Source organism: Fistularia commersonii, chromosome 14 (genome assembly GCF_037954325.1).
Source record: "Fistularia commersonii isolate RoL2024-O1a breed Wild chromosome 14, RoL_Fcom_v1.0, whole genome shotgun sequence".
Taxonomy (NCBI): Eukaryota; Metazoa; Chordata; class Actinopteri; order Syngnathiformes; family Fistulariidae; genus Fistularia; species Fistularia commersonii.
In genome coordinates, this window is record NC_141297.1 from 9053033 (window position 1) to 9070353 (window position 17321).

General features: G+C 37.5%; 1 protein-coding gene across 1 annotated transcript in view; it reads right to left on the minus strand.

The window, feature by feature from the left end:
- cfap74 (cilia and flagella associated protein 74) overlaps positions 1–17321 on the minus strand; it is a 44723-nt gene that overhangs the window by 16452 nt on the left and 10950 nt on the right. The window contains exons 15-22 of the mRNA XM_086159184.1: positions 12724–12790; positions 12065–12154; positions 11423–11599; positions 11007–11103; positions 9583–9677; positions 7192–7314; positions 6983–7104; positions 2869–2997 (exon numbers count right to left, since the gene is read on the minus strand). Of these exons, the coding sequence (XP_086015310.1) occupies positions 2869–2997; positions 6983–7104; positions 7192–7314; positions 9583–9677; positions 11007–11103; positions 11423–11599; positions 12065–12154; positions 12724–12790 (900 nt within the window). The remainder of the gene's footprint in view (positions 1–2868; positions 2998–6982; positions 7105–7191; positions 7315–9582; positions 9678–11006; positions 11104–11422; positions 11600–12064; positions 12155–12723; positions 12791–17321) is intronic.

Consider the following 17321-nt stretch of genomic DNA (forward strand, 5'->3'; position numbering starts at 1 on the left):
CCCATATGCAATTGTCTCTAGTTTTGGCCTCAGCTAAAATGCCTTTACTAATTGTTTTGTTTGCAAGACAGCAATTTTAAAACCGCAAGCGCACATAATGGTTGTCCTGTGGGTGAGGCTGTCTATTTTCACAAGTGGCTGCACAGCATGAAACTTCATAGCTTGCAGTGATTTGTTGTGACATGGCATTGAGTGGCCATTGCGTTGTCAACCACAATGAACGCTTGTTTGTGTTACTTGCTGTTAGTTCGATTGATGTGAGGTAACTGTAAGGTCAGAGATGTAACACAAGGGTCACAAAGACTTATAAACAACTTTAACTAATCAAAAAAGGCCAATTTTGTCTTAATAATAATTTTTCAATAAAATCGTGCACCTTAAAGGTCCAGGAACAAACACTTCAAATGTAATAACATTAAACTTATTGAGGCAAATAGTGAGGAAGAAATTGTTCTTGACAACTACTGACCCATTGCGAACGGAGGCAAGTATAAGGCTTATAGGTGAAAATATTGAGACAAAATCAGCTTAATGTTTATGTAGACTCACAAACTCGAACAGATAACTAAGATAATCACATGGATATTTTAGTTGAGAAAACAATAGTTGATGATTTAAAGAAACAACTCCATGTTGCACAACACTTATAGTGGTTAATTGAAATTGAATTTAAATTTCCCCGCTGTGGGATGATTAAAGGAATTTTCTATTCTAGTCTTAAACTGGTGGGGAGATGCAAGAACACCATTAACAGAGCCTAAAATGGCTGACAGATACTAAGTGATTCAGAATAACAATGCTGATTACATGTTTTACACACAAGGTGGCCAGGGCATTCCAAATTTTCTGCTGAAATCGTTGTTTCATTTAGTATGCGCTTTAGTCAAACAAGTGTACAGAAGACTTGCTGAGGGTACAAACACACCCATTTACAGCCAGAACTACCCTCCATAATACTCCATAACTCATTGTTGTCAGTGAGAGCACAGGGAACTGGGTCTGGTCACTTAGGTTATGTAAGCAAAAAATCAGGGCCAGTGTATAAGCAGTGGTGGATGATGGATGCATAGAGGGATGAGAGGAGTTTGAAAATAACAGAAAGCGACAGAATAGATGTGAAGTTAGAGTGGGATATGAAGGCGTGCATAGAGAAAGGACTGTAAAGACCAAGAAAGTGTAGTTAAGCAGAGAGGCGAAAGGCCAAGAAAACGAAAAGTATGTGTGAGAGTGGGAGAAGACAGGAAAAAAAAAGGCGAGGGGGGGTTATGATACAGAAGGAGTGGGGAGGGGGTGGAAGCTGTGGCTGTTAGTGAATGCTGGATCGTCTCAGCAGCAGCACAAGTAATGTTGCACTTTAATCCTCGCATTAAAGCTCTGCTGATTCACTAAAGCAGATTACTGCCATTTTCCAACTTTCCCCTCCTGCCCTGCTGTTGAACGATGACTGTGTGTCCCTTACTGTGCCACGTACAAAGAAAACATCTCTTTACTCTCAAGGCATATCTTCACAGCTATCAATACATATAGCTGCAGAACTGTGAAGGGAAAAAAAGGGTGAGTAGCAGTAACATACTAGCACCCACGCTGAGTTTTTACATATTGAACGCCTCTCAGATTCGCCCCAGGGGTCCCTTGTCCGCTCTGCTGGCATTCAATCTGCAGTTCAACTCCTGCCTCTCCATCTAAATATAGAACCTGTATTGTTGTAGAAAGAATTACCTTGTCCTTCAAAATCATTAGAAAGCACAATTAGAGGCCTTCATGTGTGCGTGCAGGTATGCCGAAGCAGTGCTTCATGTAGCTGCCTGTTACTTGCCCTTCATCTTTCTTTTTAAAACAGACATTCGAAAATGTAAAAAGACAGCAACAGATTTGCTTTATCTAGCAGACACTGTTCTGATTAGATTTCTACTTTACTTACTCAACTGGATGCGGTTTTTGCTTTTTTGGTATGATACAGACAAAACAATTGTGAAGGCTGCCCCTCCTACCTTGATCAGTATCTCAATAACACATTTGCTTTCTGTTCAATTGTGAACAAAGTGTAATTTTTGAAACAGCAGCTATTTGCAGCAGCACTATGATTACATCACCCATATGATCCGTATGATTATATTATATGATCCATGCGTCATATGTGTTGCATTTAGATGCATTTAGATCCAAAGTCTGAAGAGCTAACACAAATATATGGATTTACAACTTTGATTGGAATGCAGTCTACCATGAAAATTGTCAAACCTTCATCACATTACTTCATCCTCTTTATTTGTGAGTTCAGCTTAGCAAGAAAACACGGCACCCAAAGTCAACTACACGGCTTTAACTCCTGTGAAGGGTCCAACAGGAAGCAACTGTGTAATCTCTGATTTGCTCTTCTTTGATAAATTTTCACTGCACTTTCACTTGCTTCCACCAATAAATCAGGTTAAGTATGCATCTATTTACAAACCAATGATAGTGTTTCAGGGTGTGCTTAACTCCTTTAACATCAGTGAAGAATTTATAGATATGAGCAGTTAACTAGGTGAGTGCAATCATTGTTTTAAAATAGGGTTAATATGTACTGCAACCAATATGTTTATTTTCCAGAAGGGGGAAAATAGGGGGGACAGGGGGATTCTCTGCATGGTATACTTACTTAAACCTATTTCAGTTTGTTTTAGCAATCCAACAGTCATCTCCTGTTTTGACGGATAGAAGTCTAGACTGCAGTTCCAAAAGACATTTCATATTTCCCTTGGTGAGAAGTTTTTTGATCTTTCATTAAAGGCTTGATAAAATCTTAACAAGCTTACAGTCCAAAATAAGATTATAAATGCTCCACTGATTCCATTATCATTGCATTCTCTGTGTGTCCTTTCTTACCTTGGCAGGAACTTGAGCTGAGCAGTAAAGCTTGATTGAGGCTGGATATAGCCTGACCTTGGCTGAATCTCCATGTGTTTCTTCATTTCCAGGCAAACCTCAAAGGTCAGCTTCAAGGCTATACTGGTACTGTCATTAAAAAGAGATATGGCTTAATTTCGATACACAAACATTGAACTCAAATGCCTTATCGCATTGCCGAACTAGTCACATTCATATTATTTATAATAATGTTTACTATCATTATTTCTCATCAGTTCATATCCGAATGCACTGCAGGCAGCAAAGGAGGGATTTCACTGCACAGGGAAATACATTTCTACACTGAGCATGTGACAGTACACTTTGAATCTTCAAATCGTGAATCTTGAATGCTTTTCTCCAGAAACGAGCCAGCTGAATGTGATTTGTGCAGCTATGGAAAACATATATAAAACAAATTTACACCAAAATATATTACCTTAAATGGTATATTGAGGGAAAAATAGTTCGAGCACTAATATTTTCTGACCACAATGATCTGTACCATTTGACATCAGGTTAATGAGAGGTTTATAATAATGTTTGATGTAAATGAGATGCCACTGTGTTATAGGGTGCTGATCGACTTGCGCAGGGATTCTCCAAGATAACATACCCTATAACGTAACCCATGATTGTTATTTGATGACAGACAATTTTATAGATTTGACTTCATAACAATGAAACTTCAAACAACATGTCATGTTGTACTTGTAACTTTGGTACAAACTGCTTCGACAAATGTTAGCAAAAAACTTGACAGCTATCAACATGGCGGGATGTACATACGCAATGGCTTGATGCGGCTTCATGTGTTTTTTTTTTTAAATATCTTTTTATCTTTACCAGGTTTGAGCCCTGTTGAGGTTGCAAAAGTGAAAAATTCCTAGTTTAATGGACTAAGGCCCAAGACTTTTTGTTGATTCTTGCTACTCTAATATTTGCCTATTTATGCTACAATGGCTTTATCTCCATTTATAATATTAACTATTTATGGTGGTCCGTCTATTGCAATGTGTTATCTGCTATTTAAGTGTTGTGGCTTATTGTAAGGTGTCTGCCTGCCAGCCAAACGTGACCAATCAAAATTTCATTATGCATATGAATAAGGACAATAAAGGTTCTCGATCCTTGATGTACATATGACAAGAGTTTTGTTGAGGATGCATCGCAGTGCACATTTCATAAGTAAGGTTGATAAAACAACCTTTTGTTGCATGACACCTGTATAAATTGCCTTCTATTGAATGATGTACAGTAAAGATCCATAAAATTCAGGTGACCCAGTTTCCAGGAACTTCAACAGACGGTTGTTGCCTGAGGCTACAAGCCTCACTTATAGCTGAAGCTCGAGATATAAATGGCTCTTCACCTTGGGAATTCTCAAACGCATCCAACACCAGCCCACACTTTTGCACCTTTCTAAAATGATGACGGTACAAACATGTTGAAAAATTATATTCTGCTTGCAAAAAAGGGAATACAGTGATGGCATATGTTTTGTGTCTGTTTTGATCCTAAAAGCAACATGTAACAATAAGAGCTTTGGGCAGATAGACTGAGGCAACCTTCATTTTTTTGATCCCCCTCAAAAATGAAATGACCCACTTTGAGCAGTGAGGTCAACCAGATGGTTGTTTCCTCGAGGCAAGGACTCTCTGGGACACTCAGGGATATTATGTGGCTATCTTCATTCTGTCCAAATGATAACCTTCAGAGCTCTCTCTCTCTCAAGAGGAATGTTCATGGATATATCCTTTAAGGCAATTAGGCATTTTAATTAAAGAGGGAATTGAGCTGATCTTGTCTTTTTCGAACAAATGACTGACTGTGACTAATTTAATGATTTGAAAGGCGACTTAACATGCACGGATAATTTGCTTCCAAATGAACTTTATTTATGTTTCAGTACACGAGTTTAGTAATTCAAATAATAAGAAACCGTTCATGCAGATGCAATTGATGACACACTGGGTTAAAGTGGTCATTGTCCTTTGCCCTGAAAAATCAACATTTTTGGCAAATGGGAATTGGGAATGTGATGGGGAAGAGAGAAATTGAGAAAAATTAGAGAAATGAAATCAAACAAGATTCCTTAATCTAAAAGAAATATTATCTTTCATGCCAAAAGTCTGACAAAGCAAAACAAAGCAATCTTTTGTTTAGCGACTCTGAAGCTAAAGTGAGAGTGGTGACAGATTTCTGAATAAGCATACAAAATATAAAGCTTTCACAGCGGTGCCTTTATCAATAACAACAGCCAGGTGGTTGTGTTTGCCTCTTCAGAGGCTCTGAAACCTAAAGAGATATCCAATTGTGACTATCTAAGGCAACCGTTCCCATAACGCAGGTGTCCGCTGTACAGTCTAAATTTAATTCAAAAATTTACAGATAACCAAGGTGGAACTGATTGGCACATATTGTCTTTCCGAAATTCATTGTCTTGCATTATTCATGACTCAAACGTACGGGCCATAATTTGAGTGAACAGAAGTTCTAAAGTGCAGAAGGCATTGAGATGGTGTAAAACAACTGGTTGGTTCTGTTTTAGTGACCCTGATCAGGTGTGAGAAAGCGCATAATGTAACAATACCCCTTTGGGTTCTTGTGACAAGCAAAAGGCAGTCTTTGCACAATTGAATGCCTCTTCAAAATTCTTTTGACACATACAACTATTCAAATCACTGGCCAACAGAACATAGTGACATTTTCAATTGGGCTTTGTACTTTTGGAGAAAGAAAATAACTATGGTGGACTTCGGAACTTATCAACTTGAGGGAAAAAGTGACAAATTGTATGATGAAAGCAGCAGCTTTTTGTCCACCCCACCACAAACCTGCCAAACTATTCTGTGTCCAAATTATTGCCTTGGAAGCAGAGTGACATTTTTCACAGTTTGCTCGTGCTAGTATTAACTTTTTTTTTTTCCCCTTCTGGTATTGACACTGATGCTGTCATCGTCTTGTTGTCACATGTGCACACCAGATGGCAGTTGTGACAAATCCTCCACCCCCACACACGGACTCCCTCCCACACATGATGTGACAAAGTGATTGGCTAGGTGGAGAACTGCACGCCTGCAAATGTTAAGGACCCCAGTATGCTCTTAACCTCCAGTGTGTATGATAATGTATTGAATCTTCGGTAAAAAAGGATTTACTTCAGTTCCGTGTCATTGTAAGGCCCAGAGAGGATTACGATGATTTCAGCTTAGTGCTTGGTCCCTTGAATCATCCTTTGTTTTGGCACATTTAGAAGCTAATGCATATTTATCTCATGCATTTTTAATTATGCTGGCATGTTTTATTATCCCAATTAGAGATAGCCCATTAGTTTTACGTTGTATAATTCAAAAAGTAAGAGGGTCCTGTCATTTTTCAGAGCTTTCTATTTACCATCTTTTTAATGGAAAATGTTTTGGCAGCTGCTGATAATGTGAGGGAGTTTTAGTAATGTATGCTTATGAAAGCAAGCATGATTAATAACAAGTTCATTGTATATTCCACACTCAGTTCCAAGGTTATTGGAACAGAGTTAAGTATGAAAAAAAATAAAATTGGAATATCTCAAACTAAAATGTAAATATACTCAGGGTTTCAAAATCTTCTTTGATGATATAATTTCATAATCTACTATTTAAAATGACTTAGGCAATTAGGCATATTAATCCAGCAAAAACAAATGATCTTAGCTATGTTCCATTCAAATGGGGTTGCAATAATTCATAAATCACAAAGCAAATACAGACATTTATTAATTTAATTCTTATGCATGTATGAAGAAAACAACAACAACTATCTGAGGTGTTCAGGAGAAGAGAAAAGATACTGTATAGTATAATTCCTTGCTATATCTGATTTGATTTTTGATTCATGTTGAATGCCAGGGGTCATTGGCAAATAACTTATGACAAATAATAAATGTTTAATTTAATGACTACGTCATTAATTAAGGAAGGGATTTGAAGGATTATAGGAAAGGAGAACAGTACAGAAAAAAATTGTTTAATCAATTATACATTCATATTTGATTGCCAAAACACAACATTCACACTTCCTAACATTAATAGCCATTAAAAGTAAGCATACCTACCTGCTATGAACTGTTATAGTGTCTTTATAGAGGTGGTCAAACATGCAGATCTTCATGTCAATGTCGGGGTTAACCATTGATACAGGGAGGCTGACAGCTACACCCCTGACCTGAATGGGTATCTATTTGGATCAAAATGTACACACAGTGAATAATAATAATGAATGTTACTAAGATGTTCACTAATTGATAAATATTTTGAATCTTACTGGTTTGCTGGTTGATTCAGAGAATCTTATACAGAAGTTCAGCTTGGCTTCTCCTGGAATAGTCGGACTGAAGATGATAACCAGTTTGACGCTTTCAAATGGTCCAATTTCCCCTTCTCTCATCTGAAGGAGGGTATAAACTGTCAAGTGTTTCAGCAGTCAACGGCTTAGCTGTGAATTTATTACAGCCATCCTGCTACTGGGTGTGCTTTTTTAATTCAACGGACTGCTGCTGGATGTGGAAAAACTGCCTGCGTGATGCCACAACTTTTTGTTCACATACCTCCTCTCTCAGTAGTACAGAATGAACATTATCAGACTCTCTACTGTGCTCTCCCAGGCTGGCAAAGTTGACGTCCTGCTTGTTGACTTTCCGCTGCACAAGCAGCCTACTATTTTTATATTGTACCGTAAAGCGAGGACAGAGAGGAACACCACAATGCCACCTTTTGCCCACCTGTTTTAATGCCTAGATGACACAACAATTTTATTGAATGTGTGCCTTGTCTGTGGATACCACCAAGTGCCTGTCCACCCAAGAGGTGTCCCAAAAATGTTAGTGATTACCCCTTTCAGACTTTTTGAGTTCCTGAGAATAATAGTAAGCCTCACAATGTGGAACTGTCTGAGCCTGCATGGACTGATCATCAACCCAGCTAAGTTCCAGTCCGGGTTAACTACTACTGACTTTCTGGGACATTGAGTGACCTAGGATTGGGCTGTGTCATTCCCATCTGAGGTAGACGTGGTCATAAAATCCCCAAGGTTGTTAAATTCACGGTGAGGACCCTGCAGGAGTTCCTGGGAACGGGACACTTTTGCCACCACCTTGCCCCCAATGCTACAGCACTATTGCACTCCCTGTACAAGGTCCTGTAGGGGAAAGTGCCAAAGTATACTAACCCTAACCCTAACTGTAACTCTAACCCAATGCTGTATCAGATTGATTAAATCCATACATATACTTTAAGCTGTTATCACCATTTAGGTAGTTTTGAATCTGAATGTAGGATATATTTCTGCCATTTTTTAACCCTCACAAATTCATTTATATGTTTGGAAAAATCAAAATACAGTAATTCTGTGACATATTAAATCAATTTGATCTTTGAAAAAAACCCTGAAACAAAACAAAAAACAACATGTTGCCAAGGTTGCCTGCTCCTGGTTTGCATTTCTTATGAAATTATCCGCCTTTATGTCGAGACAAACTATACCAGGGCTGGATTTGCAAAATCAGGCACAGTGATACAATTTTTACCACAATTAGACCACTGTTTCTATACATATACCAATCAGATAGGCAACCTTAATATAACACCAAGAGTCAAGAACAACAATAAAAACAATACAGATGTGTTACAAGCCCATACAAGTCTGATACTCAACATTCAACGTACTAGTCTCTAGACACAAATGTGAAAGTATCAGTCAGAATAACAATGATCCAGCCACAGGGATTCTTGCACACACACAATGCACAGCCGTAACAGGCACAGAGGGAGAGGTAATGCACCATTAGGCTCCCACCAGAGAGATGTAATGAACCCTTAACAACTCGAGAACTTAGGATAGGCCACAAGGCAGGCAGAGATTCAGACAAGAGAGACAGATAGTAGCCTGTTTTTTCAGACACAGAGCATGCATGATGCTAAAATCTGCAGATACGAAGACCAGGACAGGACGAATACTAAAGAGCTTATTACACTGATGAAAAAAAAATCAAGCAAAAGCACTGATCAAGTCTATATCCCCTAATAAGTGCAGACAAATACTATACAGCAAATATGTATCCATAATTTCCCTAATGGTCTCCCAAGGAATTAATAAAGTTCTATCTTACAGGGCAATCAGTGAATGAATAACATATTTTTAAAGACAAAGTGGAAATTTGCAATTCATGACAGTGAGATCATGATTACTTAATGATAATGGTGACCTCTGACATTTTCTCTTGGGAATGAACAATTACTGACCTTTTGTTCTGTGACAAAATGCCAGCATGCACTAGGAATTTTGCATAATGAATTAAATTTAATTAAAATTATAGAATTCCTGCTGCCTTTTTATACTCTGGCACTCTCACCAGGAAACATTCTCTCTCTTTAGGAATACTCAAATCTTTTTCAATATTCTATCAAAACAATATATAATGTTGAAGTAGAATGACACGGGGCAGAGGGATTTCAAATAAATAACGATTGCATTATAATATAAATAAAGAAATTTAACTGCATTACATACATCATAGTTGACTACTTGCCAGCATCATGCAGACATAATCTTGGTTATTGCGAGGACATTACTGTCATTGTTAGTTAGACGAATACATGATTAATGTTAATTTGTAATGCTAATTAATGCATGTACTATACTTACTTAAATACTTACATTTCCAAGTCTTATGTCACTGGAGTAAAACTGGCTCTCATCCATTTTAGCATCCTCATTGGAAAAGGAACACTCCAAAGTGACAGCTTCTGCACCTGTAAGTTTAGTTTAGTTTATTTGTGATATCTCCTGATCGTTAAGACACTCCACATGAAATTTTAAACTTAACGAAGCTAAACTATACTAAAGAAGCACACCACAGTTTTACAAAAGTTGAAAGTGTTGGCCTCATGGTGGCACTCAGTGAAAGCAAAAAGGGAATTCTGGGGATTAGGAGCATGAACAGCTATTTAATGGCAATATTTATTAAGGCAATTTCAAGAGTGTACTGCTAACAAGTGATCAATGCCTTTAGGGAGAAGCACAAGGATTAAATGTCAACTGCTGTCAGCTTCAGTCCAAAAAGCAACACCAGTTATCTAAACATGTGCCAAAGATAAGACAGCTTTACCCCATAATGCAGGAAAAAAAACTGTGCCACTTCAATGGAGACCCTTCCAAAACCAACCAAGCAGAGACCAAAGAATGAACTGCTTGAACTACTTATCAAAGCATCAGACGAAGAAAGTACCAAGTGCAGCGATGCAGACTTCCAATCTTAAAAACATTATACAGACAATACCTTTGTGCTACCTGCTGGGAGTGCTAGGTGAGCCTTCAGCCTTTTGTGTATCTTTGTTTACTTATCTATGCAGAAAATTCAAAAGCCTGTTCAGTCTTTTTTCACCCAAAAATAACACAATACCAAATATTTATTTTAAAATAGAAGGCATAAGTGAAAAAGCTAGATTCTTTTCTCCTTTAAATCATGCTCCCAGTTGTAATTACAAATAAAATGTATATATTGTCCATAGACGGTAAAGGCTTCCACAAAATATCGGACATTGTTTGTAACTTTTTAATATTCTGTCCTATTACAGACTTCAATAGGGGTGCTTTAACCTTTTCCACTGAGGTCCATATTGGGTTACTTGAAGAAACACAGGGAACCTAACATTTCTGTGTGACACCAAACAATGTTCAAGTTGAAGAAATTGAAAAGTCTTAAATATAAAAACTACAATAACATCAGGTAGCTGCTTTTTACCCTAGATCCCCTTAACCTCTTACCAGCCTTAGATTTCCAGGGGTAATGCTAATTCAGTCAGTTAATGCCGACTACTGATCTTGGCCAATAAAATACACAGTAGATTATGGCTCCAGACTTGTTGTTAAGAGTAGAATTCCACCACAGGATCAAAGTCAGTTTGTTGAGATTAGTTCCAAATGTAATGTTATATTTGAAAAAAAATCTCATGCTGACTTTGTCAAATGTCATTACACACCGAGAGATGGTAATGAAAAAGAAATACAATGTATCAATTAGGTAAAGAGAAAAGTACCCATGTATGAATTACTGTCTGTATACAACAAACAGTATTTACCTGGTTGTTTTTGGTTCATCGCTTCAGACAGATTCTTCTCCAGATGGATTCCTCCAGTGCCTGTTGATGCAGATGCTGTATTTTGATCTCTTTCTTCCTGCAAATATTCATACAAGTTTGATTGATGTGTGAAAGGGTTTTGAGCTGATAATGCTAATCCACAACAATGAAATGATTCATTCGATATTCATTTGATGCTATCCTTATCTGTCATCACTTGCTAATTCAACTTTCAAACAGTAGTTTAAGTATTGCAACGTGTTGCCAAATATACAACTTAAAAACATCAGAAGTTACACAAGTAAAACTGTTATTGAACAAATTGAACAAATACACTATTATTAAAATACAACACATTTACTTCATTATGCAATCAAAGATGGTGGGTCTCTTACAACTCATATTGTCAGTCTGACCTGGCTTTGGACTTTGGAAGGGATCTGAATATGGTGATTTTCTGGACTGAGATGTGTGGATGTGTCCAAGCTGAAGAGAGTGGCCAGTGCACCCTTGTTAGTCAAGGTGATAGTCCGTGAAATAGTCTGGCCCACTGTATGCGACCCAAAGTCAATAAATTGGCTGTTGACCTCCAGCTGGAGAAAAAATTTGTTCGCACACAGAAATCAGCATCAGATACAAACACCTGCCATTTGGAGTGCATCCTCTCATGAGAATTACATTATTAGAATTATATATCTGGAATGACTAGCTGGAGAATATAAATGGGGTAGTCGAATAGCCAGTACAGATACTTACAGTATATAGTGTACTGTGATTGATTGTAATGATTATTAAAGGGTTTCTGATGCATTACAGTAACAAGGTGTATCGAAGAAACGATTGTATATCTCAGACAAAATCCGTTTAGACTTGCTTTCTTAGATTAGATTTTCTGACAAGAAATCCAAAATGAGTCCTTCTAAAATGGACAGATTTAAGATAATGTGAGAAATAAACTAGGGCATGAGAATGGAAAGGAATAACGTTGTTTGGCTGTGCTTGTTTGTAATTTATGTAACGAGAATGTACAACAAGTACTACCATGGCTTACTACTTACGTGACACTTCTTGATGGTGCATCTGATGGGTACAGAAAAGGGACCTAATGCTGATGCAAACTTGACCTCTCCTGCCAGGTCCTCATTGATCTGCAAAGATCAAAGATTATATAAGCATTTAAAAAAATCAAACAGTATCATTGACCAAAATGCAGTGGTCAAAATTCTATGATTACATTAGTTTTGTGTGTATGCTCATTTCTAGCTCATTTGCAGTTGTCTTAATTTTCTTGGAGACGGTTTCTCTGTGCTCGCCAAAGAATAGTTCAACATTGCATAAACATGCTGCTCCTGTTTTTGCTGGCCAAAACATGATTAACTTGGCAAACATACACATTTACCATAACAAAATGTTTTAAGAAAACAAAAACAGACAAAATGTACTGGAAACAAACAAAAACAACATATTGTTTATACATCTTTGCTGCCATAATTAGATTACAAAAAGTTGCTGTTCATAAGAAAAGTAGAATGTCCCACATTTCTACCTAATTGCTATGGTTTGTACTTGACTGAGCCTTTTAATTCTTTGAGACCAAACTCCCAAGTGTGGTGACATAGTCGCTATGAATACAATACATTAAAAATCCCATAATGTAGCAGTTTCTTGATGCATTATTTATCCAATACATGTAAAATCCATGAGTGTTGTTACTTACTGCAGGACGGAATGTGACCTGCATGTCACAGGACATCCCAGCACATAAAGAACCAGGGGCCTCAAAGCTGAAACATAATTTAACAATGAGTAATGATGGTGATAAAGATAAATGTAGTGCTGATGACACAGCTTTAAAATAGTTTGAAGGTCCATACAATTTCAGTCTTTAATACGCATACATATACAGTATATTCACATATATCCAAAGTAATAAAGTTGAATTCAAACATGGGTATGTTGATGTCTACACACTATTAATATACTCTGCTCAACAACAGACCCACAGCTTCAGAGCTCCTGAAGTATGATAGATTTCCTTAGAGTACACAAACAAAGACTCAGGTCCAAAGTCAATCTGCTGCTCACTTCCTACAGGGAAGAAAACAAACACGAGTAAAGCCTTTGTTCCATGCCAACATGGGCTTGGAACGGAACAGCAAGGAAATGTTTATATTATAACTATTTGATGAATCGTTAACCATAAAAATAGCCATACGTTTATCACTAGATAAGGAAAAATACATGAGGGCTGAGCACCATGTGAATCTCAAAGCACATGTTTATATCAAACCCAGAGCTGCCTGAGGAGCTACAAAACTTTGTGCCCCCTCAGACACAGGGCAAATCAATATGAATATAGGCAGGCAGTCAGCCAAAGGAGCAGGGTGGATTTGAGAAACTAAGTGGTTGAACAAAATAACTGAAACACTTGGCTATGGGCATAATTAGGAAGCACTGCAACAGCAGACTGATATGAATTGCAAACAGTTTCAAGATCTTGGATTTTTTTTCATGTAGCAACAACTATATGAACATTAAAAACTGATGGCATTTTACAGTATGTCTACAGCTGAAAGTAAATTTGTTGCCATGGTGAGCGATTGCCAGAAGGTTGAGTTGCACTAGCAAATCATTGCTTGCATCTATTAATATACAGTACATCATTCCATCACAGTCTGTCTGAGAACATTGTGCATGTAAAATAATGCACTGGTGACTGCAGGGAAATTTCAACATAACTGACCTGTTAAAATTGTTCTCAACATTGATGAGATAGGAATTTTGATTTGGGCCAGTTCTATGAAATTGCAGGCCAAGCTCTCAAGTGTACTTGTACCTGCCATCATCAGGCTCACTGCTGTGACCTGGAAGTGTATGAAAAGATTCCACTTGGTTTGCAATTTCATTAGAATCACTCTCCATCTCCCTCATCCCCCCTTTTGGCAAATCCCATCCTTACTGGTACCATACTTCTGTTCTACTTCCACAATACAGTAGGTGATATGAGAAGACACATAAAGCAAAATAGAACAGTTCACTGGGGAATGAACGCTGAATGAGACGATGTTTGAAAAATCCAGGGAGAGCCCTATATAAAGGGCTGCAAACGAGGCCATACAGTGCGTCTGATGCTAAGCGACGGAAACCGCTGCTGTGTCACTGACTTTGCCATGTGATTTAACATACATTCTGAATACTTCCCATTGGCTCCTCCTACAGTAAATCAATAAACACTCTCACTTTATTATTCAGTTCAACAGAGCTAAAACAAACTCACACATAACCCTTTCTGACCGCAATCGACAAGGACGCATTAAGACTCTCATGATGTGTGAATATAACTTCAAATCTTGCTGCCATAGTTATTTCACAGCAGTGAAATTCTCTTTCTTTAAAGTTCTATTTATACAAGTCCAAGAGATTATGTTATTTTCCTTTGTTTGCTTAACAAGTCAGAATGATGATATATAAAGTAACATAGATGTCAAATTCGCAAGAAAGACGAATGCATTTAAAATGTGTACAGCTTTTCATAAGAAAGGATCTTAAAGAAAAAAAAAGGTATATCATAATAAAATGTTTTGACCAAATGTCATATCAAATTAATTATTTTGAATTTTCAGTCTGACTGCCACAGAAGATGACTTAAAAGGCAGCTCAGTAACTGGTCTCATGTTTTGATAACAGGTAGGAAGAAACATTTCTTTGACAGATCGTAGACACTTGGGAATAAAGAAAAGATCTTTGGCGATTTTTGAGCTTGCTGGCTCCATTAGAACATAAACTTGAGAGAGGATATAGCTTTCAAGGTTCTATATCAGTCACAGACACTTTCGGATGGATGAGATGTTTGGAGCACTTTGATTGGTCAAGTGCTTTCAAAGAAATCCTGTGGGATTTTCTAACGTTCTCTGCTGGACATTTCAACCAAGGTTTTCAGACAACCAAATCTGATGATAACTGGCAAAATAAAATAGGCAAGGGAAGCTCTGATGTACACACTTATTCCCTCCAGTATTATCAAAATATTTTATATGCAAAAGTTATTGCATATACTCTGACGTTACTGTATTCACAAGCAATGGCTGAGTCAGGGAACTATTCAGTGGATTGATTGTCAACCCTCTTACATTGAGTACGTACCATAACTAATATATATATATATATATATATATATATATATCTACAATAATAAATTCCAATAATATGAATTTGTTTACAAAACCATATAGCATGTTCAAACAACAACCAATTCTCATTATTTATCTGTACCGCGCATATCTCAGCTGTCTCAGCTGGGCAGGAGACGCCCAATGACGCCCACCATGCGATCACAGTATCACATATATACAGTATATACTCAACCACAAATAAACAAGAAACTCATCAATCCAGTCTGAGCAGTCTGGTTGTTTTATGGTTTCTGGCATTTGACTAATATACAAGAGGATCTCACAAGAATCACAATTAGTCATAATGATTTACTGCTTCATCATAACGAACAGATTTTTTTTTTAAGGTTTACAGAAACACTGCGTGAATTTATCCTTTTTTCAAGAGCTACTGCTACACATTCAGCAAGTGTGGGGTCAAAATCTGGCGTTAAAGGTTCTGTCTTCCATCCACTGAATAATTGTATGTTTTAACACATACTTAAATACCTCATTTAACTTAAGAGTATGGTTCTCACCCTGGCGTGATTTGCACCTTGTTCTTAGCTGTGATGCACCTTTGGATTTAATCAAGTACCATCTTTGTTTACTACAGTGCTTTTTAAGCAGTAGATCTGGATTACACAGTTCAGAGGGGTGTATCTGTCTTAGGAAACCATTTATTATGCATACCACAGAGTGACAATAATAAAAAGAAAACAAAACACAAAAACTGATAAGGGTTGGCTTTTATACATATTTTTGACGATGGGGATGTGCTTTTTTTACTCCCAGTCAAGAAGTACAGTACAGCCATGTGTTCTGGCATCAATGCTCCTACGCTGGCTGGGGGAGGGGGGAAATTGTGAAGCAATTTTTAGAAATTCTGTAGGCGTCTAGAGAACCGTGGGCTGGTGTGAAGACACCCAGTGTGTTTCTGGTCCACAATTCTCGCTCTCTTGTTTTGCTCACATTTATTGTAGTCAGCCATACAAAACCTGCAGTTATCACGACTTATCACGAGATTGTGAGTTTAAGTGTGGGAACAAAAGCACGAGTTACAACCAACAGTAACCAGATAGTAGATGGTGTGAGAAATAAGCAAAGCAATGGCAACACGTCAGTAAGACACATCTTGACAGAATGGAAATCAAACTATAAATTCCCCAACAACTGTGTCAGTGAATTATGGGATTACAAGATAGAGAAACATGAATGTTGGTATATGTTCTTCATATAATTGTCTGTTAAATCAATCTTAAATTCACAGTTTTGGAGCTACAGCTTTGAATTTTGAAGGATCTTTGACAAGACAGCAGGCTAACAATTACGAAAATTTAACTGCTTAAATATGCTGACTTGGAAACTAATAGTAATCTTCCCTGTTTTAGTTTTTATTAAAATTCAAAATCATATTCTATCAGTTCTTTTCACTTTTCAGTGTAACTGTGGAACTGGTGTCAATAATCCTGCTCTATAGTACCGGTATTTCATTTTCTGATTGTCTTCCAGAATATATATATATATATATATGTATTACATTTGCGTACATGTGATTAAGTGATAATCTTACTAAACTGTTTGACTGTTGGACTCAACAGATCAGGACCTGATTTTTGTTTTATAGTTCTATTCATGTCTGATTTTAGTTTTGTTTCAAACAACTATACAACAAACAATTAACTTCATGACTGCCCTTTTGTGTTTCAGAAGTAGCTCTGGAACATCGTTACAACACGACAAGGGTGTATAAGGTATAGTATACAGTAGGTAGGCATTCATGCATTTGGTGTTAAAGTGTGTGTTTGCTTCATATGAGGAAAAAGAAGTCAGAGGTTGTAAGGTCAGACAAGTGATCTACTGCAAAGAGTCAAAAAAAGTACCACTCTCTAGTCTGAGAGACAGCAGTCAGGCAGAAAGAGGAGAGCCAAAGTAACCACATCACATCACGGGGGAGCTGATAGGAAAGTGATATAGTGAGTGACCTGCGGAAAGAATGCATCTCTGATGGCCTGTGGGCTGCTGGCAGGCTGAGACAGGACGAGCCTGACTCACTCAGCTGGGTCTCATGAGAGGAGCTACGAGCGTGGTAATCCAAGATGGTGTCCATATGTGGGAGGATTGGCTTTTCTTCCATATCTAAACCATCATCTTTAAAACTATG